This window comes from Cardiocondyla obscurior, linkage group LG12 (genome assembly GCF_019399895.1).
Source record: "Cardiocondyla obscurior isolate alpha-2009 linkage group LG12, Cobs3.1, whole genome shotgun sequence".
Classification (NCBI taxonomy): domain Eukaryota; kingdom Metazoa; phylum Arthropoda; class Insecta; order Hymenoptera; family Formicidae; genus Cardiocondyla; species Cardiocondyla obscurior.
The window spans coordinates 5,366,004-5,393,881 of record NC_091875.1 but is presented as its reverse complement, the minus strand read 5'-3'; the positions used below and the strand labels follow the sequence as shown (position 1 = coordinate 5,393,881).

The 27,878-nt window shown below is 41.0% G+C and overlaps 2 protein-coding genes across 5 annotated transcripts in view; both read left to right on the top strand.

Moving 5' to 3' along the window:
• The window catches only part of Ipk1 (Inositol phosphate kinase 1), a 71,520-nt gene extending 60,757 nt beyond the window's left edge, over window positions 1–10,763 (top strand). Inside the window, exons 4-9 of the mRNA XM_070664364.1 lie at window positions 268–472; window positions 7,892–8,097; window positions 8,205–8,630; window positions 8,711–8,920; window positions 9,011–9,384; window positions 9,819–10,763. Of these exons, the coding sequence (XP_070520465.1) occupies window positions 268–472; window positions 7,892–8,097; window positions 8,205–8,630; window positions 8,711–8,920; window positions 9,011–9,384; window positions 9,819–10,002 (1,605 nt within the window). The 3' untranslated portion in view covers window positions 10,003–10,763. The remainder of the gene's footprint in view (window positions 1–267; window positions 473–7,891; window positions 8,098–8,204; window positions 8,631–8,710; window positions 8,921–9,010; window positions 9,385–9,818) is intronic.
• A 664-nt stretch (window positions 10,764–11,427) lies between these two features.
• Window positions 11,428–27,873, top strand: Nf1 (neurofibromin 1). Of its 4 annotated transcripts, none has more exons than XM_070664343.1 (25): window positions 11,428–11,604; window positions 13,669–13,972; window positions 14,118–14,336; window positions 14,395–15,091; window positions 15,183–15,423; window positions 15,607–15,984; window positions 16,055–16,241; window positions 16,408–16,449; window positions 16,532–16,605; window positions 16,716–17,590; window positions 17,671–17,981; window positions 18,129–18,690; window positions 18,758–19,306; window positions 19,389–19,592; window positions 19,668–21,768; window positions 21,861–22,001; window positions 22,095–22,353; window positions 22,452–22,573; window positions 22,640–22,744; window positions 23,687–23,746; window positions 23,914–24,119; window positions 24,208–24,400; window positions 24,525–24,754; window positions 24,864–25,073; window positions 25,168–27,873. In XM_070664343.1, the coding sequence occupies exons 1-24, from the start codon at window positions 11,545–11,547 to the stop codon at window positions 24,952–24,954; spliced, it is 8,211 nt and encodes a 2,736-aa protein (XP_070520444.1). In that variant the 5' UTR covers window positions 11,428–11,544; the 3' UTR covers window positions 24,955–25,073; window positions 25,168–27,873. The 4 variants fall into 4 exon arrangements, with proteins under 4 accessions (XP_070520444.1, XP_070520445.1, XP_070520443.1 ...); XM_070664342.1 differs by having other exon boundaries at window positions 11,429–11,604; window positions 23,660–23,746; XM_070664345.1 differs by lacking the exon at window positions 11,428–11,604 and adding an exon at window positions 13,323–13,520 and having other exon boundaries at window positions 23,660–23,746.
• Window positions 27,874–27,878: the final 5 nt, after the last annotated feature.

Below are 27,878 nucleotides of genomic sequence, written 5' to 3'. Positions count from 1 at the left end.
TGAAAAATAGCTGCAAGCGCGCTATTGTTCATCTCGAGAGCCCTTTTTCTTATGCCCGAGCGATTTTCTCGCACGACTCCGTAAATGAAATCCAATCTCGCACGCAATTGCATTCATTACGCCGTAAGGATGCCGGTGTTGAATCGTTCGGTATACCCGCCGTATACTTTTTATAATCACCACTCGATGTTTGTTAAACATAAGCCGCTTCGAAATGTGCGGCCGGCGTCGGCTTGGCTTTACTGGGTTTATTTTTTCGTCTTTCAGGAGCGCACGGTAATACGATTCCGGAAGTCGTTACCAGGCGAGGTTTCACCGGATGGCGGCGGAACACGCGTGCAGCGGGAGGTGGGGTACGCCAGGAACGTGGTTTCCTGTTTTTTGGGCTCTTACGTGCAGATCCCCGAAATTGTTCGTTACGGCGTAGCCGACATAGCGAAATTGTCCGGCGCCCTCCGATCTTTTCGACCAGGTAAATTGTTTTCCCACACGTTATACATGTATATCGCGCGTCGCTCTCCGCCGTTCCTCGCGATACACGTGAAACGCGCCGGGGTTCCCGTGAAATTATATCGGCTTCGAAAGTTCAGCTGGCTCCGCGGAGATCTTCTGCGATTTCGCGCGATTATTATAGGCGCTACTTTCGAGCGCGCGCGTCTTGCTTTATTGTTTCATTTTTGTTTCCTGCGGCAGTCTAATTATCGCGCAACCCGCGTTCGTCACTTTTCGGGGAGAGGAGGAGGATAAGGGCTTTCAATGCAAAATACGCAATTACCGTGTCGCTCCTTCTCGGAAACAAACTCCGAACAGGTGCTACCGAATCGTAACTAGTTTCGGCCGTGCCATCCTCTCGTTTTTATTAAGCTGGCCGCCGAGTTGTTATTCGTCAGCGTGCACCTGCCACCTTACTTTTCGATCGCTCCGACCGAATACGATCTTTCCGCGTCCGAGACCTCTCAAGACACCGGTCTTTCGTGCACGCGAACAGCCTCGAGCTGAAATTTTGTCGATTTCGAATATTGTAAGCAAGGGGCGATTTAATTGCATCTCACCGTCGCTCATTTTTATTTAATAATTTTTTTTTTTTATACGTTGATCGATCGCGTCGAATTACGATATTGCAAACGCGCGGAGTGTCTTCAAACGGAGGATCGCGAAAAGAGGAATGTTCGTATCGGCTGTTTGTATCAGTATCTATGCTAATGAACACGGATCATCGCTGAGTCGCTTTTGGCGACTTTCATCAACGGTTAAATTCGCAAATTCGATCACTCCCGCGAATGAGCGTGGCCAGGGCAACTATTCTCATCATGAAATCTACGTATATCGGACAGCTACCAAGTGCAGAAAAAAAATAACGCTCGCGATGATTGTCACAATGTAATTACGGAGATTGTCAGAAACTTTTTTTTTCACTGTAAATTAATGCGATGTATAATTGACACACGTCCGCTTGTTTGCGCCCGAGATGGTGAGATTTTAATAACATTTTACTGCCGATTCAGTCTGTTGTGTTAAAATCGTGGAGAATCGGACGTCAGTCTCCGCCGTTAATAGTCACAACGGCGATAATTACATTGGCATTATCCCGACGGCTTTCTATTCGACGGAGCTCGCTTCTCTCGCGGTACCTCGCGAAGGCGAACGGTTTCTTCCCCTTCGAAAGCGATCTAAACGCGCCATATATCCGATCAGCCGTGCATTTGCCCACGAATCCTCGCGATTTAATAACGTCTGGCCGTCGTATCTCTACGAAACGATCGGCGCCATGCATTTTATTTCTCTCGAAGGAGGTAATTAAGCGCGAGGCGGCGGGACGCGACTTTCCCATCGAGCAAGCTCGTTCACAATTGACTCACAATGCGGCCAAATGTCGCGGACTTCGGCCGGCACAGCGGCGACCGGGCGCTTTTCGCTCGCTCTGGGAAATAATGTGCGCCTTGGCGGACTAAATTTACGACGTGCGGCTCCTGCGGACTCTCCGTGACCCAACACTCTCACCGACCGCAGCTGCGCGCTCTCAGAAAGATGACGTCGCCCGGACGAGGCCGTCCTCGCGAAGATGCCAAAGCCTGGTCGTCGAGTACCGTGTCGCCGCTTCGTCGTTTTTCGCCGCCATCCGTTTTCAAGTAACTCCTTGATGTCTCCCAGTCACGTAAATATATCCCGCATAATCCTTCGCTGCTATTTGAATCACGTTTCTTAATTTAACGCGGAATGTGCGCGGTCCCTCTTCGTTCCTCCCGTCCTAAAAAAAAAAAAAAAATTCCGCCGTGATCTCAGGGATCGTGCGTCTCTCGCTCGCCGCCCTGCGACGTTCGCACGTTTCAAGAGGCCACAATTAGTCACTCCCGCGGAAAGGCCACGACCTCGAGGTGTCGCTTGACATATCGTGCCTTCGGAAAAGCCGACGTGCACGCGAGGATGTCTCTTCGGCGCGAAATCTGGTTGAGATTATACTGATTGGACGAAGGGTTCTCCGAAGTATCGTTGTGAAATAGCGAAATTAATTAACTCGAAGAGGAAACGCGCTCGTCCGGCGAGACAGAACGACCGTTTCCATCTCGCCGAGAATTTTCCGGGCTCCGCCTGTCTCCGCCCTCGTCCTAGAAGGATGCGTTTTGTTTGAGAACATTTATTACGCGCGCACACAATGAAAGCGCGAGATCGCGGGCCGGGGATTTATTTTTGAATAATGCAGGGACGTTTATCATCCGCTATCGGCGCGCAGGAGATCCGCCCATTGTATGCAAGGCGCGGTAATTTCGTTCGGCGGAACCGCTTCCCTTTTCTGTTTCGGAGTGCGAGATTGCTTCGGGCGATCGTCGTTCCGCGCCTTATCGGGATCCGTCTACGCGAGCAATCTTTACGACGATATTATTTGACGACGTATATCGTCGAACGGCCTTTCCTCAATTCTCGACGTAACGTGTAACACGATTGCCGTAGCGCTGTCTTAATAAAATAAGTGACGCGACAAGATGGGAATAAAAATAAAGAGCAAAAGCTCGCGTGCTGCGCGCAGTGTTTTTCACCTGGAAACGACGGACGCGGGATCGCTGTATGGATGCCTCCGGTACTCGTTTGCATGCGTCCACACGTGGGCGTAATTTACGCATAGACGGCGCTCAGCGTCGACCGCCGCCGGGTGTTTTTCACCGGAAATCTGCCGGGCAGACCCTGCGATATCGGGGGGGCTCGGCAAGAAAACCCTCCGATAAAGTGGGTGGGCAGGATTTACGCGCGGTTGCATGCAGGGGGGAATCCGCCGTGAAGGGAGATGCTAATCGGAATGCCCCGTGTGTGTCTGGCGGTCGCGTTCGCGATCTGCATTCGCAAACGCGCGCGAATTAATCCCGTCCCGGCGACGGGACCTTTTTTTACCTTGCGCAATTAACTTTTAAATTAGCGATACGAAAATTAACGTCTCCGGACGACATCGGCCGTAGGGAAGAGGCGCTCCGGAAAAAGTCCCGTGGTAGGGCCTCGCGTGATCACGTCACCTCCATATTCTCACAGCCGTAACGGTTCTCACTAACTGACGTGCGGTCGATGTAAACGCGTGCCGGTACGGTTTACCGAAGTTTACCATAAGTTTATTACACTTGCTAAACGCCTGCACTCGGTCACCGTGCGCCCTTTATTTTCCTCCGCGCAACTTCCGTTCCTACTTCGGGGTTTTTATTCCGCTTAATAACGCTCGTACGTTTTCCCTTATCCCTCGCACGAAGGATTTTATTTATTTCTTCCTCCCGGGGTCCTTCGTCCTCGCGTTCTCACGCGCTCACGTACCTTGAATTATTTCACGCCACCCGAGTCTTTCGAACAAGCAACGAAAGTGGGTGCCTCTGAATTTTTCGCGATTGAGTCGCCGCACGTTTTCTCTTCACGTTTCCGCCGCCGCGCCTCGCTCTTATCCGGATAAACTTGTATCTATCCGTTTACACGCCGGTTTACCGGCGAAAAGTCTAGCCCGGTCCGGTCTATCACGGCTGCAAGTGCAACAAGTGGTTCGGCCGTGCTCTTCCGCTTTTCTTTCCGCGAGTTCGTCGATATTCCGGCACGTCGGCACTTTCTCCGGCGGCGATTGGAAATAGAAGTCACCGCCGCCCACCTCTTGGCCATCTCTCGTTTCGTCGGCAGAAGTCGCTCGGTTGCAAATAGAGCACGCGAGGGTGAACGACACGGCCGGTGCCGCGCGATTAGAAACCATATTTCGCGAGAAGCCACGACGGTTGCTTCGGCGAAGAAATCCTATTCCGCCGGGTGGTCCGCGCGATTTCGAGAAATATCGTTAAGGAAACGCGGCTAATTACCGCGCTTGCCGGCGCATAATGTGCTATTTCTACGAGGGAAAAGGTATCTTTAAATGGCAAATTATGCTTAGCGATATAATCGCGGAATCAAATCACGACCCGTATTCAATATTTCCCCGATATCGCTTGGAATGCTAAATTCAACGTTTCTCGCCGCTAAATAATTCAGCTTTAACAATAAGTGTATCGACGCCGCAATTATTTCTTTTTTTTTTAACCGCGTTCGCGATTGTCGCGTTGAGAAATCAATTGTAATCCTGCTGTCGCTCCTCGGACAAAAAAAAATCATACGGCATAAACTTTATCGGAACACGTTACACAATCGTCAAGCACTTCTTCATGGAGAGGATAACGCGGAGGCATCGGAGGTCTGTTATTATTCGTCACCGGGGGTTATCGTGTCCGCGGCGGCGTCTTTTTGCGCACATATTGTGAAATTCGCGTGGCCGCCAGTTCTTTCGTCCCGTGCGAAACGTGTTATTCTCAAATTGTGCCGTTATCGCCGACGATGTTGCGCATTCGCGCGATTAGGTATACGGCGGTATCGATTTCTTCATTGCAAACGTGCGTTGCGTCGCGTTGCGCAACGGGACGCTCCCGTGCGTGCCGTTATTGAGAAAAATACAAAAATGACGATCAGGTTTCGTGCCGTATCGACTAATTTCGTTTTGAGTTTCAACAGCGAGATCGTCCGGGTCGACGTCCAACGTCCGTTTGCGAGAGCTGAATCACGCGCTCGTCGTCATCGCAACACTCCCGCTTTCGTTAAATTCTCCCTAATTAGCGACTAATTTGAAGAGATCCGCTTTCCTGCTTTGCCGCATGTCCGACGTACGAGCGACGCGAGGAACATCTCGGAGGAACGAGATGCGCCGGGTGAAACTGACGATGCGACGTTTTCCCTCCCTTCTTTTTTATTTAATTAATATAAAAATGTTACGAGGGTTGATCTTATATTTTATGAGACGACGTTGCTACGCGAGGTTTGAAACCGTTGCGACTTCGGCGGTAAAACGAGACCGCCGCGCCTTTATGGTTTGCGTTAACGCGAGCTGCACCTGCCGCAGCCTCCGGTGAGATGCTCCGCTTTTTCTTTCTTTCTTTTTTTTTCCGCGCTTCGATCTCACTCGCTTTCTGGACCGGAGAGTCCTCCCGGTGTCGTCTATTTTTGGAGATCGACCCACGTCACGCGGAATATTTTTGCAACTGAACCGCCGTGTCGGACGTTTATTTTCAAAGATCGACGCAAGGAATGTGTAAACGTAGACTGTGTAAACCTTTGTGGCACCGATCGCTGTCGAGAACGCGTCTTATGCACCCACGATAGACTTTGCACGTTTAATCTTAAAAAAAATGGACGTAATTTGCATTTCACAATTGCATCGCTTCACAAAAAAAAAAAGAAATTGAAACACGATAAGATTTTTACAATCGCACAACTGTTATTCTCCGTCTTTTTTTTCTCTTTTTTCTCTCTTTCTCTTCTTGAGTTACACAACGGGACATTATTAAGATTCGTAATTGTTTCATTTCCGAGAGCGTTGCCGACTCTAGTTCGCTTTCCAACACGAAAAATGCAGTTAATGACGCGTTAATGACGCCAGCGCAGAAACATAGCGTTATCTCAGCGTGAGAATATCTCGATACGCTGAGTTTCCGCGTCGAGCGTTGATGCAGAATGTTGCAATCGGTCCCTCACCAGATACGGTCAACAATACCAGCGTAGGCCGGAGCGGACGTTAGCGTGAGGTTGAACGAAAATGGTCGGTCGGAGTAATTGACCTCTTTACGCACGCGTAAATTGCACCTTAAAAAGATACAATTCACATAATAGAGGTAATTCGATCGCGCGAGACGATGCGCCGTCGTTGCACGAACTCGTCGCGCAGATCGCTTAGTCGACTGACGTAAATCTCTTTTTTTTAAATATTTTTCCGAGTGAGATATAACTTTCCTAGCCGAATAGAGATGTTAAAAAAAAATTAGTTTTACCGAATAAAAAAAATGTATACGCTTCTATAAGTAATTTATTAATTAAAAAATTGTTTTTAATTATCTAAAAAAATTCTGTGGCTGGTAGCATTAAAGTCAATCATCGATCAGCTTTCCTGAAGCTTGATTGAAGTAAGTCTGAATCGATAATTCGTGAATTGTGTAATCGGCCGAGAGAACTGAACGTACTTCGCGGCGTAAATGAGGATTATAACTTACGTTAAAGAAAGAACAGGTGATCAGGATTCTTCCGATTCAAACGGAGCGTCTCTGCGTACGTCTGAATGCGTGGAATCTTATTTATAAAAATTGGCTAACGTTGGACGTGATTAAAAGAAAATACTGTTGCAAAGAGATTCAAGTTATCGCGCGATGGTTCTTTCCCTTTTTTTTAATTTTTTAAATTTTTTGCGGAATACATATACGCTTTCTCGTGAAACACATATATGACTGCACCGACTCGCATCCGGCCGTTAATGATTTCGCGGGACCGCGAATGACTAATGGGGGTACATTCAATGTGGGATGTCGTTTTCGAATATCCCGGCGCCGGATAAGTGAGATAACGAGGCAACTTCTGTTCGACGCGTTTAATTGTGGCGATATCTTACGCGCCGCGTGTGCACCCGACGGAGGCAAATGCGCGGAGGGAAAGTTCAGGCGTCCGTCTCGTTAATTTATGCGACCCTCCTTCTGCCCTCCTCCCCCATTATACCGATAAACGATCGTCTCGCAATCGCCGACCGAGAGATTACGACGTCGCTTAGAGATCTGCGGTGCCGTAACTCTTATCTCGCGCCTCTACACCTATCGGACACTTCTTTTTTTTTTTTTTTTTTTTTTATTTCTGTATTAAGTGCGAACGGCGGTTTCTCCGCAATTTTCTCGGAGAACGTTTGCCGCGTGGAACGCTCGCGGCGTGACTCACAATCGTGACTCTTTCGCTATTATTGCGTCCCTGCGTCCGCGCGTAAACTGCGAAAGTCACCGCGAGAGATAACGAGTACGTGAGAGAAGGTGGGCGGCTTAACGAATTTCTCCCTCTTCTCTCCTCTCGTTACGTTCGGATATCTAATTGACGCCGTGAAAGTCCCGTCTCCACGTCGATCACCGTTAGCCACCTATTTTCCATTCGCGGGTCGCACTTGTTGCGACTCGAGGCCTCTAAATCACCCTCCCGCGAGCACGGAGGGGTTCGTTCTATTGCGAGCGACGCAATAAAAGTCATGAGTCCCCCTTTTTTTCGAGCTCCGTATCGCTACATCGCGCGATGCGGTCCGCTGTTTGCTAAAAGCATTTGCCGTGCGGCTCGCGTGACTTTCTTCTATTTCATCACGTGGATCGCAAGTGTTTCGCGCCTACGCGTTGTCTGGCGGGCACCACCCTCCGCATCGCCGCGGTTCCGGTGGAGGAATTTTATTTTAGTAAACGCTTGTGCTTTACGACCGCGCTCTCGATGCGTGCGCGTTATCGCCGTTATACCGGCAACCTCGAGTTTAGGACCGATAAAATTAAATCCGGTTGAAAGTAAGCGGTGAAAATAGCGCGCAGGATATTTATCGCGGTCAATTTTACATTTGCAGAGGAACGACGGTACAAGGAGATCACGGATACGTACGCCACGAAGTTTCCGGATTACACGTTTCTGGACCCGCAGCTGGAGCGCGATCAAGCCGCTTTCCGTAGCCGTTCGACTTTCTGCGTCGAGATAAAACCAAAGCAGGGATACATGCCGCAGACGGAGAAGAGGATCTCTGGATGCCCGTATTGTCTCAATCAATACGCTAAGGTATTTAACAAATAACATTGTCGTTTAATTCTTTTTTTTTTAATAATAATATATTACAAAAATAATGCCAACGATAAATGTTATATTAAAACAATATAATATTTCAGATACGGAAAAAGAGTATTACCGCTCGCAGCAATTACTGCCCGTTCGACCTGTTCTCCGGCGTGGAAACGCGCATGAAAGCTGCCGTGGAGGAACTTTTGAAATCACCGCAGAATAATCTGAAAATCTTCAAAGACGGCTTTGTTGTCTACAATGAGACGTCCTCGCCAAACGATCTGGAGAACGTGCTGGACGAATGGTTTCGTAATGAGGCGACAGAAAACGGCGGACGGACTCGCTTCGTCGATGAGTTTTGTAATCTGGTTTGTGTCGCCCTTGCGCGACCCATCGCCCAAGAACAGCTGAAACTGCCAGCCTCCTTCTTTTCCTCCAGTTTTCCTCTTCCCGCACGTCAGGCTCTCACGACGTTCTGTGTAGCACCAGACGCGGTTTCAAGAGTCGAACGGTGTCTTCGCCTAGAGGGAAAGGTAGACTGCATTAAAAATAATTACTTAAAAAAATGATGATTATTGCCTTCTAACTAACTTTCATCTTTTTTGCTATGTAGAAATGCAACTTTGATGGCAGCGAATTACCGAAGAACTCTGTGCTGGAACGAATGTGGAATATGCAGCGACTATCTTACATGAATATCAACTATATTTACAACATTTACTCCAAGTTTGCATCGACGCTAAACGACGATATGATATATTCTGATTTGACGAAATTGAATGAAACCTGTAACATTTTTCACGCTTTACGTAGTAAACCTGAAGTACGCATTTTACATACATACGGCATGCACATACAAAAGACTTTTTGTTGAATGCATGTATTAGAAAATACTTACCTCTCTCTGTTCCAGAATGCGGTTCAGAAAATGGAGACTATGGAGGAAATAAACTTTCAAACGTTTCTTAAGAGTACAACTGCGCAAGAATATGATGACGACTTTAATGGAAATTGTAATGCCAGCTCGGAATATTTCTTATCTACTAGCGCTGATAGAACGTTCGTAAACGGCAGCCTTTTATCGCAGATAGAAATTAGTTCCAGCCTAGATTCACACCAACCATTTTATGGAAACGAAAAGTTGAATAATCAGAGAACTAGCGACGATGACGAGGGAAAGGCAAATATGCAGATTAACGCCAAACATTTGTCAGCGTTGCAAAATTACCTTTTATTTGTCACAGCTAGAGATTGTTCGATATTAATGACTTTCCGCGAATTACATCCGTAAGTTTATTGTTTAATACAATAGGTCCTATTTTCACTGCATGCTTAAAGCGCCAATAATAATGCAAATCTTACAACAAAGGCAAAATTGATTTACGATAAAATTGATTTAATGTAATGTAGTTCTATAAAAGGAAATGCGCTTTCTAATTATTCTCTATAGCTATTGTCCAAATCGTATAATAGTTACCCAATGCGGCACTGCAGCGAATTGTATTTATCTGATTATGATTACTTTATTGCGTGGATTTAATACTATTAAAATTAATCCATAAAACATATAATTCATAATTTACAACAATCTAAACTATAATTGATTAACGTCAAATGCGAATGCAACATGTGGGTGATTATTACTTTCACCGTATTAAATACATTTTAAGCTAAGATTATTTTTCAGCTTGTAACAATTACAGTTTTTTTTCTTTTTACAGAAAATATGCATCAAAAATGTCTACGGAAAACGTAATAAAACTTTCGGAGCAACGTTATTTCTTAAGTAGTATTAAAGTCTCAGATTTGGACCCGAAGAGCGTTCATTCCATCGAAAAGCATCGACAACGAGACGTGGATATTTTTAATTCTGTGATTTCCTTATTAGATAAAGATATTCTTTAATAGGCGAATAGATAATTATTTGAAAATAAAGCGATGTTAGAAAAAACGACAAAATATTTCATTTCGATAAAGAATCTAATTAGAACAGAGGAAGTCTGTGTACTTAATTGATGATACGCTTGCCGATTATGAAGCACATCGTTTCTTCTGCGAATATATCTGTGTTGCGTTCATAAGAATATAAGAAAAATACTTATTGATGTTTTTGTTCGTCAATCAGCGTGTTAAATTGAACATTTCACTTCCGCATGCATAACATACAAAATGATGTGCCTATATACAAGTCGATTCAACGAATATATCTCTTAGATTTGGATTTTTATAATTTCTAAATCTATCAGCAAGTGGAAAGAGGGAAAATGTAAAGTGCTTTTAAAACGTTAAAAGAAATATTTGCTTGCAGGACATTTCATAACGTAATGTTTCTGTAAGATTTTAGTAAGATAAATGAAAGAATTGTTTTCTATTATAGAAATGAGTGCAGCTAGTCAGAAAGAGAAAGAAAAAGAAAGAATATTTCGAAAATCCTAAACAATACGAAGATAAGAGAATTGAAAAGAAAAATGTCTTCAAATTACACAGGTATTTTATGATTATATACTGAATATAATATGTACGGGTGATTTTTGTGATATCAGTTCAAGTAATAAGATGAATATCTTTCTTATTTTACATAGGACATTATTATATTTGTGCTTTTTAAACTCGATCGCTTATCATATTGTTCTTTATCAATAAATGTTAAAAAAAAAGAAAACAAATGACAAGTAAATGTATCATTTTAGAAAAAATAATTATTACGTTAAGTTTGACGAATATCGCAAGGATCATGACTATTTAATATACCGGCATGTAAGCTCGGGTACATTAAAAGACAGCCACGTTTCAATAACGTTTAATATACCAACCTGTAAGTTCGGGCACACTAGAAGGCAGCCACGTTTCAATAACGCGCTAACGTGATCGAATTTTCGTACGAGCAATTGTCCCGGATACAAGGCCGCGTCGCACAGTTATGAATGACGTGGTTGCGAGGTGGGGTAATCGTGCACCAGCGTTGACCGAACCAGGAACGTGCGAAGCTACTATCCCACGTACGCTTCTAAATATACCAAAGTCAAATAATTCAGAACAAAGATACGATATCGAAAAGAACAGTTGTCGGCGATCGAGAAGTGTCCTGTATTTGAGAGCTGCCGGACGCTCGTCTTCCTTTTTTTATTTTAGGGAATGCTTTCGTATCTGATTCTTACGCGAAAATTTATTCTGACAAGCCACCGGAGTTTTCGGTTCGTTGCAGCAGTCCTGAGTACGTGGCGGGCGATTGGTCCATCGACGAGGCAGTCGTGCACCTCCGACTGTATTCGATGATATTCGCCGAAACCCTCCACCACAAGTGCCCCTCCCGTCGGGGCCGATTCGTAGATCCGTGGTGATGGTCGTTCAGTCAACGTTCATAAATGATGACGTAAAGTTGCGGCTCGAAGCGAGCTGGCGATTCGTGGTACGTGGTAACGGCCTGTCAGTGAACCTCGAACAGAGATGGGGACGCAAAAGCCCGGGGAGTGGGCGAATTTGGTGCTCGCGCGTTTCGAGGCTCAGGTGCGACGATTGGGCGATAACCGTGACGTTGGAGAGCGTCGATCACCTCGCGCCGTTTCCTGATCATTTTCATTTCGTGCTCGCCCTCTCCTTCCCTCTCGGCCCGTCTCGCCTCCACGCCACCCTCTTCCGGTGTGCGGCCAGCTCCTCCTTCCCCTGATGTCACGTACGTATTCCCGATGCATCTGCGATGTGCTACTCGCCCGTTTGCTCGTCGACGCCTTTTCGTGGGCGCGTCCTGGAGGCACGCCGGTACCGTCGGCCTCGCTCTCGTCATGCTCGCGCCCCCCATTCTCCAGAGTATCGAATTTCGTATTTTCTCGCCACTCATTGCGGTGCACAGGGTGGTAGATTCTTCTCGAGCCGACCAGTCTAGTCTTTAGCTCGGCGATCGTGGACGAAGACGCGACTGGTAACCGGTTGATGTACTTCGTCGACTCGCGATACGCGCTAATTGTTAGGCTCGAGGATCACCAGAAATGTGTATGGGACTCGGAACTAGCTGGACGTAGTAAACTCAAACACGGTCAATCCGTCGCTCGGCTAGGTGCAGTTTCAACCTGCAGGCTTCCACGAACCTCGAAATCCGGGTAGCAATTAAACTATAGAAGCAGAAACCGTCGTTATGTTAGGAAGATCCTATACTGTAGTATACTTCTGTGTATGTTCCACTACTGACACAGATTTTCTGAAACGTCTTTTTATATATTTCCTTTTTTTTTTTTTTAGATGCATGTTGATTGCAACATTCTATACAGGATTCCTAAACGCGACAGGAATGTAATTTTATATAAAAAAAAAAATTAATCAGAGATTTACTTACACTTTCGCGAGCTCTCTCAATGAAAATCGAATGGAACTCGCCTACGCGAATCTAGTTTCCTTAATCTCCAAACTCGACGCGATAGCGAAGTCAATTTAATTTTTTTTTTTATTATTTATTCGCCATGATTAATCGTCGATTGAATTTAAGTCTCGGATGTGGTTGAGAGGAACCAAGGGCCTCGATACCCGTGCTCTATCTTTCCCGAGGAAAATTCGGACGTTCGTGATATCGTGTTAGGACGGTCGAGTGCGTATCGATAAAATGGGGCGGGAGGGAAAGGAGAAGGGGAGTCACCCATGTCCGAGAATACGGTGTCGTTCCTTCCCTCCTTGATTCGTTCATTCATGAAAAGATGCATTCTTGCAAAGATGGTCCCTCCTTTCCCCTCGGCTCCCCTCGTGCGGTTTGACCTTCGCCCCCTCCGCCTCCAGCCAACCTCGCCGCGAGAGCAGCTCAATCAAGGTGTATATATAGTAACGTATCCGTCAGAGGTGCGAGGTGTTAATATCGATAAACTTGCGCGACTCCGTGGCCCGCGGATGCCATTCACCATCGTCGTTGCCTAAACATATTGGCGTGAACGATAATTAGGTCGATGCCGAAATTCTAGATACTGCGCGCGATTCGTACGGCGTACATAGATTCGCGTGGAACGCGCTACCTACGGAGCTGATAAGAGATCGGATATTCGACGATTAGCAATTAGCGACGAATGGAACGAATTTCGGCGCGAGATCCCATGGCCTTGTACTCCTCGTTATTAAAAAAAAAAAAAAGGAAAATGAAATGATAAAATGAGAATGAATTTTCTCGGCGATCCGTAGGTCTGATGCGCGATGAATGGGATAGCTATCCATGAATGAAAGTTGCATTCCCTTTACGCACTGCTCAACCGCGCTACCGCTTGTCCGATACACCGAACAAAAGGGAACAAAACCGGAATCGATTGAGTCGCACGGACGTACGAATGGACGTTTCCCGATGCCGAGGCAATTTGTCGCCACTGTTGTTCCGAAGACTGCCACATTACACCCTTAATATCTCCTTCGTCCTAACAGTCACCTGGAATTGAGAATGGAATCATCCATCAGTATTGCTCATCTTACGTTACTTTATATTTAAAGAAAAAAAGAACGTTTTACATAAGATATATTAAATAGTTACTTAATATATTTTTATTACGTTGTACGTTTTGTTTTATGTAATTTTTTCTAAGAGAGAATATTTTTTTAATGCAGCTGCGGTGTCGTTCCGGTCCCAAAAGTCCCCATTCACGAGTGAATGAGAAGAGGAGCAAGAAATGCCTAATAGAGATCTCCCGGTACCGTTTTTCCCTCGTTATATCTGGCCTCACAAAGATGTTGCAGCGGGTAAACGCTAATGAGTTGCTGCCTAGCACCTCGGATCAAGAACGACAAGAGTCTATTATCATCGTTCTGGATACGCTGGAGAAGTGTCTGGCGAACACACCGAAGGACACGACGAAATTCGAAGAGGCGATGAATGTTAAACTGCTGCTCCGAGAAATATGCCAATTTATAGGTGAGTGGAATAGCACCGGAAAAATAAGATTATCTAATTTTTTTTTTTTTAATCTCCACACAGATGATTCGTATCTGATTACGCGTAGAAATTAAGATAAAAGTAGCGTATCTGATTCTTTAATGATAATTGTAACTTCTCGCAGGTATGCCTTACGACAGTCCACAGACGAAAATGATAAAGAATTTGGCGAGCAAAGTGCTGTTTGCTTTAAGTCTGAATTTCTTCAACGCGGTTTTCAATCGGATATCGGCCAGACTTCAAGAACTCTCCAACAGTGGGGATGAGAATCCGGATTGCAGCGACATTGAGCTGATGCAGTACATCAATGTAGACGTCCACAGATTAACGAGGCTTCTGAACGGTAAGCGATGATTATTAACATGGCGCGATTGCATACAAAATTTTTTTACTTGCTACAGAAACTATACAAAAAGTCCGGCAAATAGTCGGTAAAAAATCTGCCTATCTCGTGCTTATGAATCCCCTGGAAAAGGCGATCTGGAACTGGATAGAGACGTATCCGCACGAGTTCGCCGATGTACAGAAGCAGCCTAATGAGGATCTTAATAAGGTCTGCGAAGAATTGTTCGACATTCTCGACACGTTTGTTGTGGAAAAGAAAAGCCGCGCGGCCTCCGTTTGGCCGTTGCAAATGATGCTGCTGATACTCTCGCCTAAAGTACTGGAATATGTGAGCACTGATTCCAGACCACCCGATTCGCCACGATATTCGAGAAAAAAGCAATTCATTGATAGCGTAAAACGTAGTCTAAGAATGCACGGCAGCTCTTCTAGTCGTCAATTGTCTGAAGCCGCCGCTGTCACCTGCGTCAATCTCGTTAAGGCGGCTACGTATGTCAGCAACGTTGAATCTAGTAACAACGTCGTTCTAACTCTAGCTCAACAACTGATGGATGATTTGATGAGCTTACTTTTTAATCCCTCGAAGCCGTTTTCACGTGGACAGAATTACAGCGCACAGGACGTCGATCTAATGATCGACTCTTTTGTTAGCTCATTCCGTATCAATCCACACAACAACGAAGTTTTTAAATTCTGCCTGAATGCCATTTACTCGTCAACGTACCAGTTTGTTCTTGTCAACTCATTATACAAGCAAGTGCCGAAAATATTTTCTTCTCACAACAATTGCATGAGAATCTCACAAGTTGTCGACAAGTCTGACTGTTTCGACGACATATTTCAGAATCTTCACTCAACCGAGATTACCATGGTGGCCGGAGATTAGTCTTGTATATTCATACGGAACAGAACTCAGAAATATGTTTATCGACACTCTAAATAAAGTGACTCAAAACTGCATGAATACGCCGCTACGCATGATACACAATTTTGCCCTCAAGCCTAAAGAAGAAATGGCTAATTCAAAAAATTTGTTGTTGGTGATGGTTCGACTTATTCACGTGGATCCTATGTTAATGTTGCACGTAGGTTTCTTTATAAATAAATATATATGAATCAGGTATTAATATATTAATTAATGAGCAATATATAAATTAACCAAGAGCATTTGCTACTTATTTATATTTTACTCAATTACTAAAAATAAATTTATATAGATTAAATATAAATAAGATATTCAAAGCCCGTATATTAATTTTACTTTACAGAGTCACGGTACAGCTGGCCATGAAATACAAAGATCCACTTTAGAGTTGATTAATGGGCTTGTTTCATTAGTCCATCAGCCTACGATGCCGGACATTGCCCATGAAGCGATGGAGGCTTTATTAGTGCTACACCATCCAGATAAGGTCAAAGCATGGAATCCAGAAGCACCGCTTCGCACTTTCTGGGACGCCAGCTCGCAAGTTGTCTTCTCGATCTCTCAGAAATTGATTCAACATCAAATTTTGAACTACACGACTATACTTAAATGGCTTCGTGAAATATTAACTTGTAGAAATGCTTTTCTCTCTCAGTATAAAGATTACGGAAACGTGAATGGTCATATTCCAACTAGCAAACAAGCACATATTAAACTTGAGGTACAGATTTTTTAATTATTTAAAAAAATACGACTAATTATAATTAATTTGTGGAATTTAACGTGTTTAGGTTGTATGCTTGATGTATTTATGGAGTACAGACATGGAGGCTGTTTTAGTGTCCATGTCTTGTTTTGCATTATTATGCGAAGAAGCTGAAATTCTTTGTCGCAGCGACGAAGTAACTGTAACCTGCCTGCTTCCGAATTATCAGTTATATTTAGAACTAGCTCAAGCCTCGACTGTGTTGATTTCTGGTGAGTTTTATGTTTTTAACAAAATATTATGAGATTATTAAGAGCAAATGTTCTCTTGAATTCAAAGGTTAACAAGTGAATTTTAAAATTTAATTCTCTACTCTCATTAATGAAGTTCTTATTCGTCTGTAGTATAGTATTAATAAAAATCTTATTATTATAACAGCCCACGGGGAGAATAGATTATGCTATCAGGAATATAATCACGGTAAATTTTTTATTTTATTAGTTATATTTTTTTATGCATTTGTTGATAACAACAGTTTAAAGTTTTTTTTTTTAAATTGTAGGACGTGCTACATTGCAAAAAAGAATATTATCTTTGTTAAGAAAGATCGAACATTGCGTTAATGGTATACAGCCAGTATGTATATATACATATATATTTTTATATATTTATATCTAATATAAAAATATAAAATCTATTAATAATTAAAAATAAAATTAATTTAATCTTTTTAAAAATTTGTTTAGGCCTGGGAAGAAACATTTAGAAATTGGGAATCATCTTCGCGGCATTTGTCTAGTTATTCGAAAAGCAAAACTGAAGATGTACAGGTAGAGCCGTTTTGTCGCGGTAATATAAAACGAAGAGCAGCACACCAAAATTCGGAGCACGAAGTAGAAGAGCAAATTAACGAATGGGCCAATATGACAGGATTTCTTTGCGCTTTAGGCGGAGTATGCCTACAACGTTGTTCACCTACTAGACCGCCGTACGATATATTCCCTTTTAATCCCGAGCGTAAAAGGGGTTTGACGAAACAACAGGATTCCGTCTCGGGATTATCAAATTCCAATCAAGAAGCACAATATTGCCCAGTGACACATTTCGTGTTAAACTTATTACGATTATTAATTTGCAACGAAAAATACGGCAATCAAATACAGACGCATGTAAAAGAGTTGGTTGCGCATGAAATGAGTCCCGCTTTATATCCATTATTATTTGATCAAATAAAAAATTTTGTCGAAAAATTCTTTGACCCTCATGGACACGTCGTAGTGTCTGATTTAAACACGCAGTTTATTGAACATACGATATTTATAATGAAAAATATTCTGGACTCAAAAACGGATCAACCGTCGGAATATCTCGGAGTGACCAGCATTGAAGGCATGATGCTGGCAATCGTTAGATACGTCAGGCATTTAGATATGATGCAATCGATTTGTATCAAAACAGAATTATGCCAATTGGTTGAAGCTATGATGAAAAGACGTGATGACCTGGCATTTAGACAAGAACTGAAATTTCGCAACAAACTAGTTGAATATTTGACCGAATGGGTGATGTGCACACATCCTTTTTCTTCAACAACTGCCAACGATATCACACCTTACACCAGGTACATTTTTTTATTTTACGTAAAAATTAAAAATTAAATTATAGTCATTGAATATCGAATTTGTTTTTAACATTTTAAAGAGATTTGGATCAAGCGTGCATGGAGGCAGTAGGGGCATTATTACGCGGGCTTCCTCTACAGCCTGAAGATTCTGATCGCGTTGAGTTGATGGAAGCAAAGTCCGAACTATTTTCAAAATATTTCATGCTCTTTATGAATTTAATAAATTACTGCAACGAATCATCATCATCATCGGAGGAGAAGGACGACGAATCTCGGCAATCGTCTACTTTAACGACAAACAAACTAGCCACTTTGCGCAACACTACCATTCAAGCCATGAGTAATCTTCTCAGTGCGAATATAGATAGTGGTTTGAGACATTCAATACGTACGTAAAAAATCAGTCACATTTTTAAAATTCGATATTTTATATACATCGAGCTAATATTTTATTTCATTTCGATAATTCTTTAGTTATATTTAATTATCAGTAACTAACGTCATTTTATTACAAAATCTTTAATTTCTTATTTAGATTTAGGCTACAACGAGGATCTTCAGACGCGAGCCGCATTTATGGAAGTATTAACTAAAATCCTTCAGCAGGGAACAGAGTTTGATACTCTTGCTGAAACTGTCTTGGCGGATAGATACGAGCAATTAGTTCAACTCGTTACAATGATCAGTGATAAAGGTGAATTGCCTATTGCAATGGCATTGGCTAATGTAGTGACGACAAATCAAATGGATGAGTTGGCGCGTGTCTTTGTGACATTATTCGATGCCAAGCATTTATTATCACCTTTATTGTGGAACATGCTTTACCGAGAGGTTGAGCTGACTGATTGCATACAGACTCTCTTTCGCGGTAATACCCTAGGAAGTAAAATAATGTCATTCTGCTTTAAAATCTATGGCACCAGCTACTTGCAAAGCTTACTTGAGCCTCTCATTAAACCTTTACTGGATGAACCAACGATTAGTTTTGAAGTTGATAGCGCAAGGATTGATCTTAACGAAAATATCGAACAAAACGGTGCAAATTTAATTGAGTTGACGCAGAAAGTGTTCGATGTTATCGTTTCATCAGCAGATACGTGAGTAATTAATTATTAAATTGTACAATAAAAATTATAAACGCTTAAATATAAAATTTCTTTTCAGATTTCCCCCGCAGCTACGTTCGATGTGTCACTGCCTGCATCAAGTATTGTGTAAAAGATTTCCGCAATCTTCGCAGAGTAACATTGTGGCTGTAGGAACGGTGATATTTTTACGTTTTATTAATCCTGCCATTGTTTCACCTCAAGAGATGGGTATCGTAAATAAACCAGTACCGCATGAAATTAAACGAGGCCTCATGCTTATGTCAAAGATATTACAGAATATTGCAAATCACGTAGAGTTTAGCAAGGAGCAACATATGTTACCTTTTAATGATTTCTTGAGATCACATTTTGAAATTGGACGACAGTTCATCGTACAAATAACATCGGATTGCGAAACAGTTGATCAAACTAGTCATCCTATGTCGTTCGTTTCGGATGCCAATGTCTTGGCATTGCACAGATTGTTGTGGAATCATCAGGAAAAAATTGGAGATTATCTTAGTAGTAGTCGAGATCATAAAGCTGTTGGAAGAAGACCATTTGACAAGATGGCTACGTTATTAGCGTATCTCGGTCCGCCCGAACATAAACCGGTGGATTCTCAGTAAGTTTTTAAATAATTTATTTGCTTTAATCACGTCATCGTAATTAATATAAATCGTGAATTAATTTTATTTAAATTTTAGTTCACTCTTTTCAACTGCTTACGTTCGCATGTCACGATGGGCGAATAAAGATATGTCATCAACTAATTTTGAGGAGATTATGATGAAGCATAATATGCGTGAGAGAGAGGAATTTAAAAGCATTCAAAATATGAATATCTTTTATCAAGCAGGCACCAGCAAACAAGGCTATCCAGTATTTTACTACATTGCACGACGATTCAAGTATGTATAAAGTATTTATATAAAATAACGATAAAGATATAAGTAAAAATTTATAATTAAAATTTTAATTTTCAGACTTGGCGAAACAAATGGCGATTTGCTGATATACCACGTTATTTTAACTTTAAAACCCTTCTATCACTCTCCATACGACGTAGTTGTCGATTTTACTCACACATGCTCAGATAATCGATTTAGAACTGAATTTTTGCAAAAATGGTTTTACGTTTTACCTAAGGCAGCCTATGAAAATCTCCATGCGGTATACATTTATAATTGTAATAATTGGGTGCGCGAATTTACAAAATATCATGATAGTATCCTGGCACCGTTGAAAAGTAATCGAAAGATTGTCTTTATTGATGGTCAAGTGAAATTAAATGACGTGATCGATGTTGAGCAACAGAAATTACCCGGAGCGACATTATCTTTGGATGAAGATTTGAAAGTATTCACGGGCGTATTAAAACTATCTTACAAAGAGATGAAAGTATCTGTGAAGATCGGGCCAACGACGCTACAGATAACGCATACGGATAGATCTAAAGTGTTATCGCAATCCGTTCTTCTGAACGACGTTTATTATGCATCTGAAATAGAAGAGGTTTGTCTGGTGGATGACAATTCGTTTGTGTTAACCATTTCCAACGAAACAGGACCTTTGACTTTCGCTTACGATAATTGCGACAGCATTGTACAAAATATAATTCATATTAGAAATCGTTGGTTACTGTCGCAGCCGGATTCCATATCTATTCACTCAAAAATCAGACCTAAGGACGTACCTGGCACTCTTTTAAACATGGCCCTACTTAATCTCGGCAGTCCGGATCCCAATCTTCGAACTGCTGCGTATAATCATCTGTGTGCGCTCACAGCAACATTTGGCTTAAAAATAGAAGGTCAATTATTGGAAACGTCAGGTATTTGCATACCATCGAATAACACCATATTCATCAAGCACTTGAGCGAAACTTTGGCGGCAAACGATCCACATCTCACTCTTGAGTTTCTTAAAGAGTGTATACAAGGCTTCAGGGCGTCGACTATAGAATTGAAACATTTATGCTTAGAATATATGACACCATGGCTCAGTAATCTCGTACGATTTTATAAGCCCCACGATGAAGGCGGCAAGCGGCAGAAACAAGTCACAGAGATTTTAGACGATTTGATCACGTTAACTGTTCAGGAGAGTGAAATGTACCCGAGCATACAAGCCAAGATTTGGAGTACGATCGGTATGCTACCGGAATTAATAGACGTTGTTCTCGATATTTTTCTACAACGTAGCGCACGATATGGTTTAGGCTCACCGATGGCCGAGATTATGGCAGATACTGCGGTCGCTTTGGCGTCTGGTAACGTGCAATTAGTCGCTAAGAAACTAATTAACAAAGTATGTCGAATAGTAGACAAAACATGCATGTCACCGACGTCACAGCTAGAACAGCATATAATGTGGAGCGATATAGCGATTCTGGCAAGATATCTTCTGATGCTGTCTTTTAATAATTGTCTGGACGTAGGAAAACACTTACCGTATATTTTTCACACGGTCACCCTACTCGTATGTTCTGGCAGTTTGACTATGCGAGCTTCCACTCATGGTTTAGTCATCAACAGTATTCATTCATTGTGCACATGCAGCTCGCCTTCGTTTTCCGAAGATACGCACAGAATACTACGGATGAGTTTGGATGAGTTCTCATTACCTAAATTCTATCGATTGTTTGGTATTAACAAAGTGAAATCCGCCGCTGATACAGCTTTTTATAAATATTCAAAATCCAGCTGCAAACATGCAAATGAAAAGTGGCTTAGCAACGAGAGAAGCGCGTACGGAACACAGGACAAGGAGAGACTTTATTTAACCAGTTTAGAAGCTATAACCGATGCTCTCCTAGAGATCATGGAGACTTGTATGCGGGATATTCCAAAGTGTGATTGGTTAAAGACGTGGACGTCACTAGCGAAGAACTTTGCTTTCTGCTTAAATCCGGCTTTACAGCCAAGAGCTCTCATCGTTTTTGGTTGTATTAGTAAAAGTATAACAGATCAAGACATGAAGCAACTATTAAAAATACTGATGAAAGCGCTCGAAAGTTTTAACGACATTAATCTTATGGAGGCTATTGTTATGTGTTTAACGCGACTACAACCTCTTCTGAGACCCGTGAGTATTTATTTAAAGCTTTAAAAATCGTTTGATCTCAATTATTAATCTAGGTATTTTATATCAATTTTGTTTTATTAATATCTGTTAAGGAATCGCCGATACACAGATATTTATTCTGGGTTGCCACATCCGTTCTTGAATTAGACGAAGCGTCGTTATATGCATCCGGCCTAGCCCTTCTCGAGCAAAACTTACATACACTTGATTCGCAGGGCACTTTCGATGAAAAGGTCTGTATTATTTATTTATTTTTATTTCTTGATTAATTATTAAACATTTTTTATTATGTAAAATAATAAAAAATTAATCGTTATATTTTTCAGACATTAGAATATGTAATGATGTCAACGCGTGAATCTTTAGAATATCAATTTAAACAATTAGATCATTCTGTGGGCTTGTCTTTTAAATCTAACTTTCATTTCGCGCTCGTTGGTCATCTTTTGAAAGGCTACAGACATCCAACGCCGACTACAGTCACCAGGACAGTCAGAGTATTGACTATGTTGCTGGCAATCGTCGCTAAGCCTTCTAAAAGGGATAAATTCGAAGTCACGCCTGAAAGTGTTCCTTATTTAACCGGTATGTTTATGATTTTAATATAAGTTTGAAATTAAAAAAAAAATTTATTTGAATTAATTAATCAATTAATTAATTGAATTAATTAATTAATTTTACAGCGTTAGTGGCTGTGTCAGAGGAGGTCCGAAGTAGATGCCACATTCGACATTCGCTCGACAAAAGTTTGCACGACTCGTCAGGCAGTTCGGATGTTCTCGATACTCTGCCCTCGCGCAATACGGTAATTATCATTTTATATTATTATCACACGAATTAGATTAATGAGAATATTGTGTGCATCCGTTAGGATATGCCTGGAACTTCTAATCCTACGAGTAGAAGGCAGAAAACCTGGGATTTATTGGATCAGTCGGCGCTTACACAAGCAAAACAGCAAAAGCAATCTGCACAGGTATAAATTATATATAATTATAAACGCGCACGTATATTGTTGAAGAGTTCCTCCAAGCTATAGCAATAATCATTGCGGCGCGTAGTTAACTTAAGCGTTTGAAACCGCATTGTAAGAACACTAACTTGTGCTCCCCCTTAAAAATCTTAACTTTTTAAATTATTATTTATGTAGAGTATATAAAAAAAATGTAGCACTATTCTCGCACACACAATTACTTATTTAATACGTTAAAAATGAATCACTCTCAAGCGTATGGAGAGCATGGAGTTACTTTGAACAACGCACTGCATGACCCTTAAAGAGCCGAGAGAAATGCTCGCACGAAGTAAAATTATTTAAAGCTTATTCTTATAATATGAAATATAAACTATCTTGTAAAATATCTACATCCGTAATTTGCGCGGTAAATTATATCGCTTCTATTACTATCGCTTTGCTTACTTTGTCTCTTTACGACTTGTTCAATTAAATCTTTCACTTTTCGCCAAGGAATATCCGTTCATCAAATTCGCCTAATCTAAAAACTTGTGTGTGTGTGCGTGTGTTACTAAGAAAAATTTAATAACGTATCTGTACTATCTCTTCGAAATTATATTTCATATCTTTTAGGTATGTATCTAATTTTATTTATTATATTCTTGGTATGGAGCTTTTATCACTGAATTTTTTGGCACATATAAAAATGAATCAAAGCTTCAGCTTTCAAGCACGAGTTGAAACAAAGAGTTGAAACTTCACGTAATTATTTGATCTATCTTGAATTTGATCCCCATTTTATACCAGTAGAGTTGTTACGCATATAACATTATTTTATTCCTTCCGTGCATATCTGTTTACTCTTTCGGTGTGTGCCCGCGCCTGCCTGTGCCTGCCTGGATTATATAAAACATCATGCAACTTGTCACTAACAAGACTGGCCGGCTTTTATTTAAATCGCAGCGATCCTTGAGCGTGCCGAGTGCAAAGGACGACAAATCAACGGACAGCGCAGACCAACAGGTACGCGTTATTTCAGAATTATTTCACGGATTAAATTGAGATTCTTTTAAAGTTATTCACATTGGAAAATATAAAAATGTCTCGCGACTGTAATATTTAATTTCTTAATCTGATAGTGAATCGATGTAATGAGAAATCTAATGTGTTCGTATTCTTGCCTTTCACAGAGAGATCGTAGCACCAGAGTGAGCCTAAGCAACGAAAATAATGTCTTACTGGATCCCGAAGTGTTAACAGATTTTTCGACCCAAACTTTGGTGCTCACTATGCTAGCCACGCTGGTGAAATATTCCACGAATGAAAACGAAACGCGGATTCTTTACGAGTACCTGGCAGAGGCAACTGTAGTTTTTCCTAAAGTTTTTCCACTTGTGTGAGTAATCTTATACAGAATATCTGAGGCTAGATAGATCTAAACTGACTTATCTCAAATGTTATTGACTCAATAAATATCTCTGCAGACATAACCTGCTTGACGCGAAAATTAATACCGTATTATCCACCTGCGACGATCAAGCGATATTGAACACCGTTCAAACTATTATACAAAACATGATAGCCTGCGAAGACACGAACCAGCAACATCATTTGCAGCACTATTTGCAAAGTTGTGGATTCCGTGGTCTTTGGAGATTCGCTGGACCATACACAGTCGTAAGTTTTGGATTTAATATTTAAATTTTTAATATTTAAATTTATTTGATTTTGACTTGGATCCTTAATGAATTTAAGAAGTTAAAAAATTGTATTTATTTGTGTGTTGACGGTGTGTTTGCAGCCAAACTGCATACCTGAAAGTGCGGAATTGTTCGTGAATTGTTTGAGAGCAATGGTGGAAATGTGTTTGATGGTGCAAGAACCGAATAGTAAGGAAACACTTATCGGGAAGAATAAACGTTCCGGTAGCTGCCAATCGACTTTTGCATCGAAAACAAGACCTCCTGCTGGAACTGTCCCAGAACAATCTCGTAAATCAACGGAGACGGATACTTTTTCCGTTCACGTAGAGTGAGTTTTATTTTATTTATTGAGCGCTGTTTAAAATATGATTTTGAATAAATCGTGTCGCGTGTACCTAAAAATACGACGCGTATAACAGTTAAATTAAATATTTCAGTCATAGTACGACTAGCAAGCGAGACAATTTGGTTGATGTGAATCAAACTGAAGATAGAGGCGGTGGTGAAGGGGGCGGTTCACAACCTTAGCAATTAATTTATGACACTGGCAGGCAATGCGATAAAAGTGTGCAAAAGAAGCAAAATAATCGAAAATTACAACGGCAGATGAGGTGTGTGAATTCCAAATAATCACACTGTAAATATAGGTAAGATATGATTTAATTGAAAATCGGTATTATCTGTTAATTTAATTTAGTCACATAATGAAAGAAATATGCCCATTAATATTTTATTTTGTAGAACCTCACACACGTTTATCTCGTATTTATTGCTGCAACATGTCCAATCAGTTTAGTACAATGCCGTCCACAACATGATAATGAGCCTACAGAAGTCGTCAAAAGCTTTGTTTTCGGAGAAATTCTTTTATTTTTTCGAAAATTTTATTTTATTGCTAGCGATATGTATTGACGATTAATGATTTTTTTAATCTTGTGATCGTTTTATTAATCAGTCGTACAAAATTTGTCTTAATATGACAATTTTGTTATGAGAATCAAATTAATATTACAGCGTACATGTTATTCAACATTTTTATAAAGAACTTTAAAAACTTGCATTGTTAACATAAATTATATTATACTATGTATCTTAAAATCAGATTTTAGCAAGTTAAAATGTACAATACATTTCATCATGATACAGCTGTCATAGACAGAAAACGTTTTACGATTTATAGTACAGGAAGAAATTTGTTAAATTAGCTCATATATTGCATACACATTAATTATTTTCTTTATAATTGTGTGCATAATTTGCCAACTGATTTTGCTACGATCGCAATACGATATATAAACAGAATCTCAATGGCCCGTAGAAAACTAATTGCGAGAAATAGATAAAAATATATTGCTTTGCTTGCAAATTTTTTTTTGTCGTATAAAAATATATTCTATGTCCACGACTTACTTTTATATGATGAGTTCTAAAGTAATGCAAACTATGATTATTCTACTTATGAAAAAGTCTGTTGGTCTTCTAAGGCCTTAGAAATGCGGCTGCGCTAGATGTAACTTTTTACACCGAGGCCGTTCTCGCTTCTTCTCGTATAACCGTTGCATATAGATCTCAATAATGCAAAGATGATTTGGACCAGTGGCGCCTACCGTCTCAAGGCGTTCAAAGCCCCGGGACGAATAATTTCTAGACTCCTGTCAAGAGAAACACCAATGTATGTGTAATGTCTACTACTTATTAAAGTACAAAGCGAGACCAAGCGATATCTTCTCCGTACTGTAACGTAAGCCGGGACATTTTAGTTAGTAAGGAGAAAGGATTAGCGAACGCGTAAATCGATCTCGCACTTGCGTTAGCAACAATGAGTACCAAGTGTCAGGGATCGTATTAAAATAGTATTTTGTAGCACGTATCGTTCCCGAAGAATACTCGCCTGTTTTATTTAAGTTTCATTAATTTATTTAGGTGGGAAACTTCCGTTAACGCCATAGCAAATGTGTGACATATATATAAATAATGAAATGTCAGATTGAGAAACGTGGAAATGATATTTTTGTGTGGCTATACAGAACGAATAGCATCTTCTCAACGGCACTAGGGCGATTGTTAGAGTTTGAGGCGGTGTATTGTATATAGTGCGTTATATAATGTTTATACAATCAAGGCGACTTTGTAAGTTGATCTTGTTCGTCTGTATTTTTAGACAAGTTTTTAGAGATGCACGACGCGTCGTAGAAAATCGACGAATTTTCTCATTGATGTGTTGATTTCTACGTATAGAGCTTCTTCCGAGCTTGTACTTAACGTGATTGAATATAAATTCAAGTCATCAAGTCATTATTATTATTACGTCTTGATCTTATTAATCGTTTACGTGCGCCAAACGTGGCGTACAATCTTTTAAAATATTAACAAACTCGAGGTAATTTTTTTATAATGTGTTTTTACACGTAGTTCGTATTCCTACAGAATTTTTATTAACTTTTAGTCTGGTAACCACCGTAGCATGTGTAAAAATTAATTTTAAATTAGTCGTTCATTAATAAGTATTAATTTACTCGCTAATTTTAATTCGCGCAGTTCGGATCTGTTGAACATATCCGGCACAACTGCCGTGTTGTCGCGCGTCCTACTGTCTTTTACCAAAGGTTTAGATCGTCCCTAGGCTGCGTTAGGTAAGGCGATTAATTCATTAACCATTATGTACCTAATAGACATAATTAGGCCTAAATAGACGTAATCGCTTAACATGTATGCACACGTCGTATTCGAGTTTGTCATCGATGCTTGCGTTTCTTTTTCGCGGAGCACCGCGTTACTCCGCGATATTCCTAGAACGTGTTACCTACGATGAATTTGTAAATACCGAATCCTAGCGTGTAATGATTGACGAACAACGAGCTACACGTCGACCTAGCATTCGTTTATGCGTACATGCGTTTAAAAAAATGTGCACGCACGTTTTTTACAACTTTCGCATGGCATTATCTGCACACGTAAGAAAAAAAAAAAAAAACTGAGGATTGATTTTATTTTTTAACACACATGAATGTTGAACTTTTTAATTGCAATTTATAGCAGCAGTCTAACGTTAAAATTATATTGTATTATTACCGGTATGTTTTTCAGATATGTTCCGCCTTGCCATGCTGTTACACATTTTTGTACAGGAAATTAGTTGTACGACGTTATCGGAATAGTGAACACGCGCGTCCGATGATGCGATATGTACATGTGGGAGCAAAGAGTGCGTGTATACGTAAAAATGTAGATGTTTAGCGGGTCGTGATACGCGCACAAGATATATAGTTAAATGTATGATAGCTCGGCGAGCTCTCGATTCTCGCGCGATCGGCCTTGAGCATTATTTTTCTCTCGATCGAATCTCTTCACGATGGTGATTATCTGGCCTTTCTACGAACTGCAATGAGACAATTTTTGTGTAAATATATCCTCAAGAGATTAAAGTGCTGTTTGTTAAACTATAAATATGT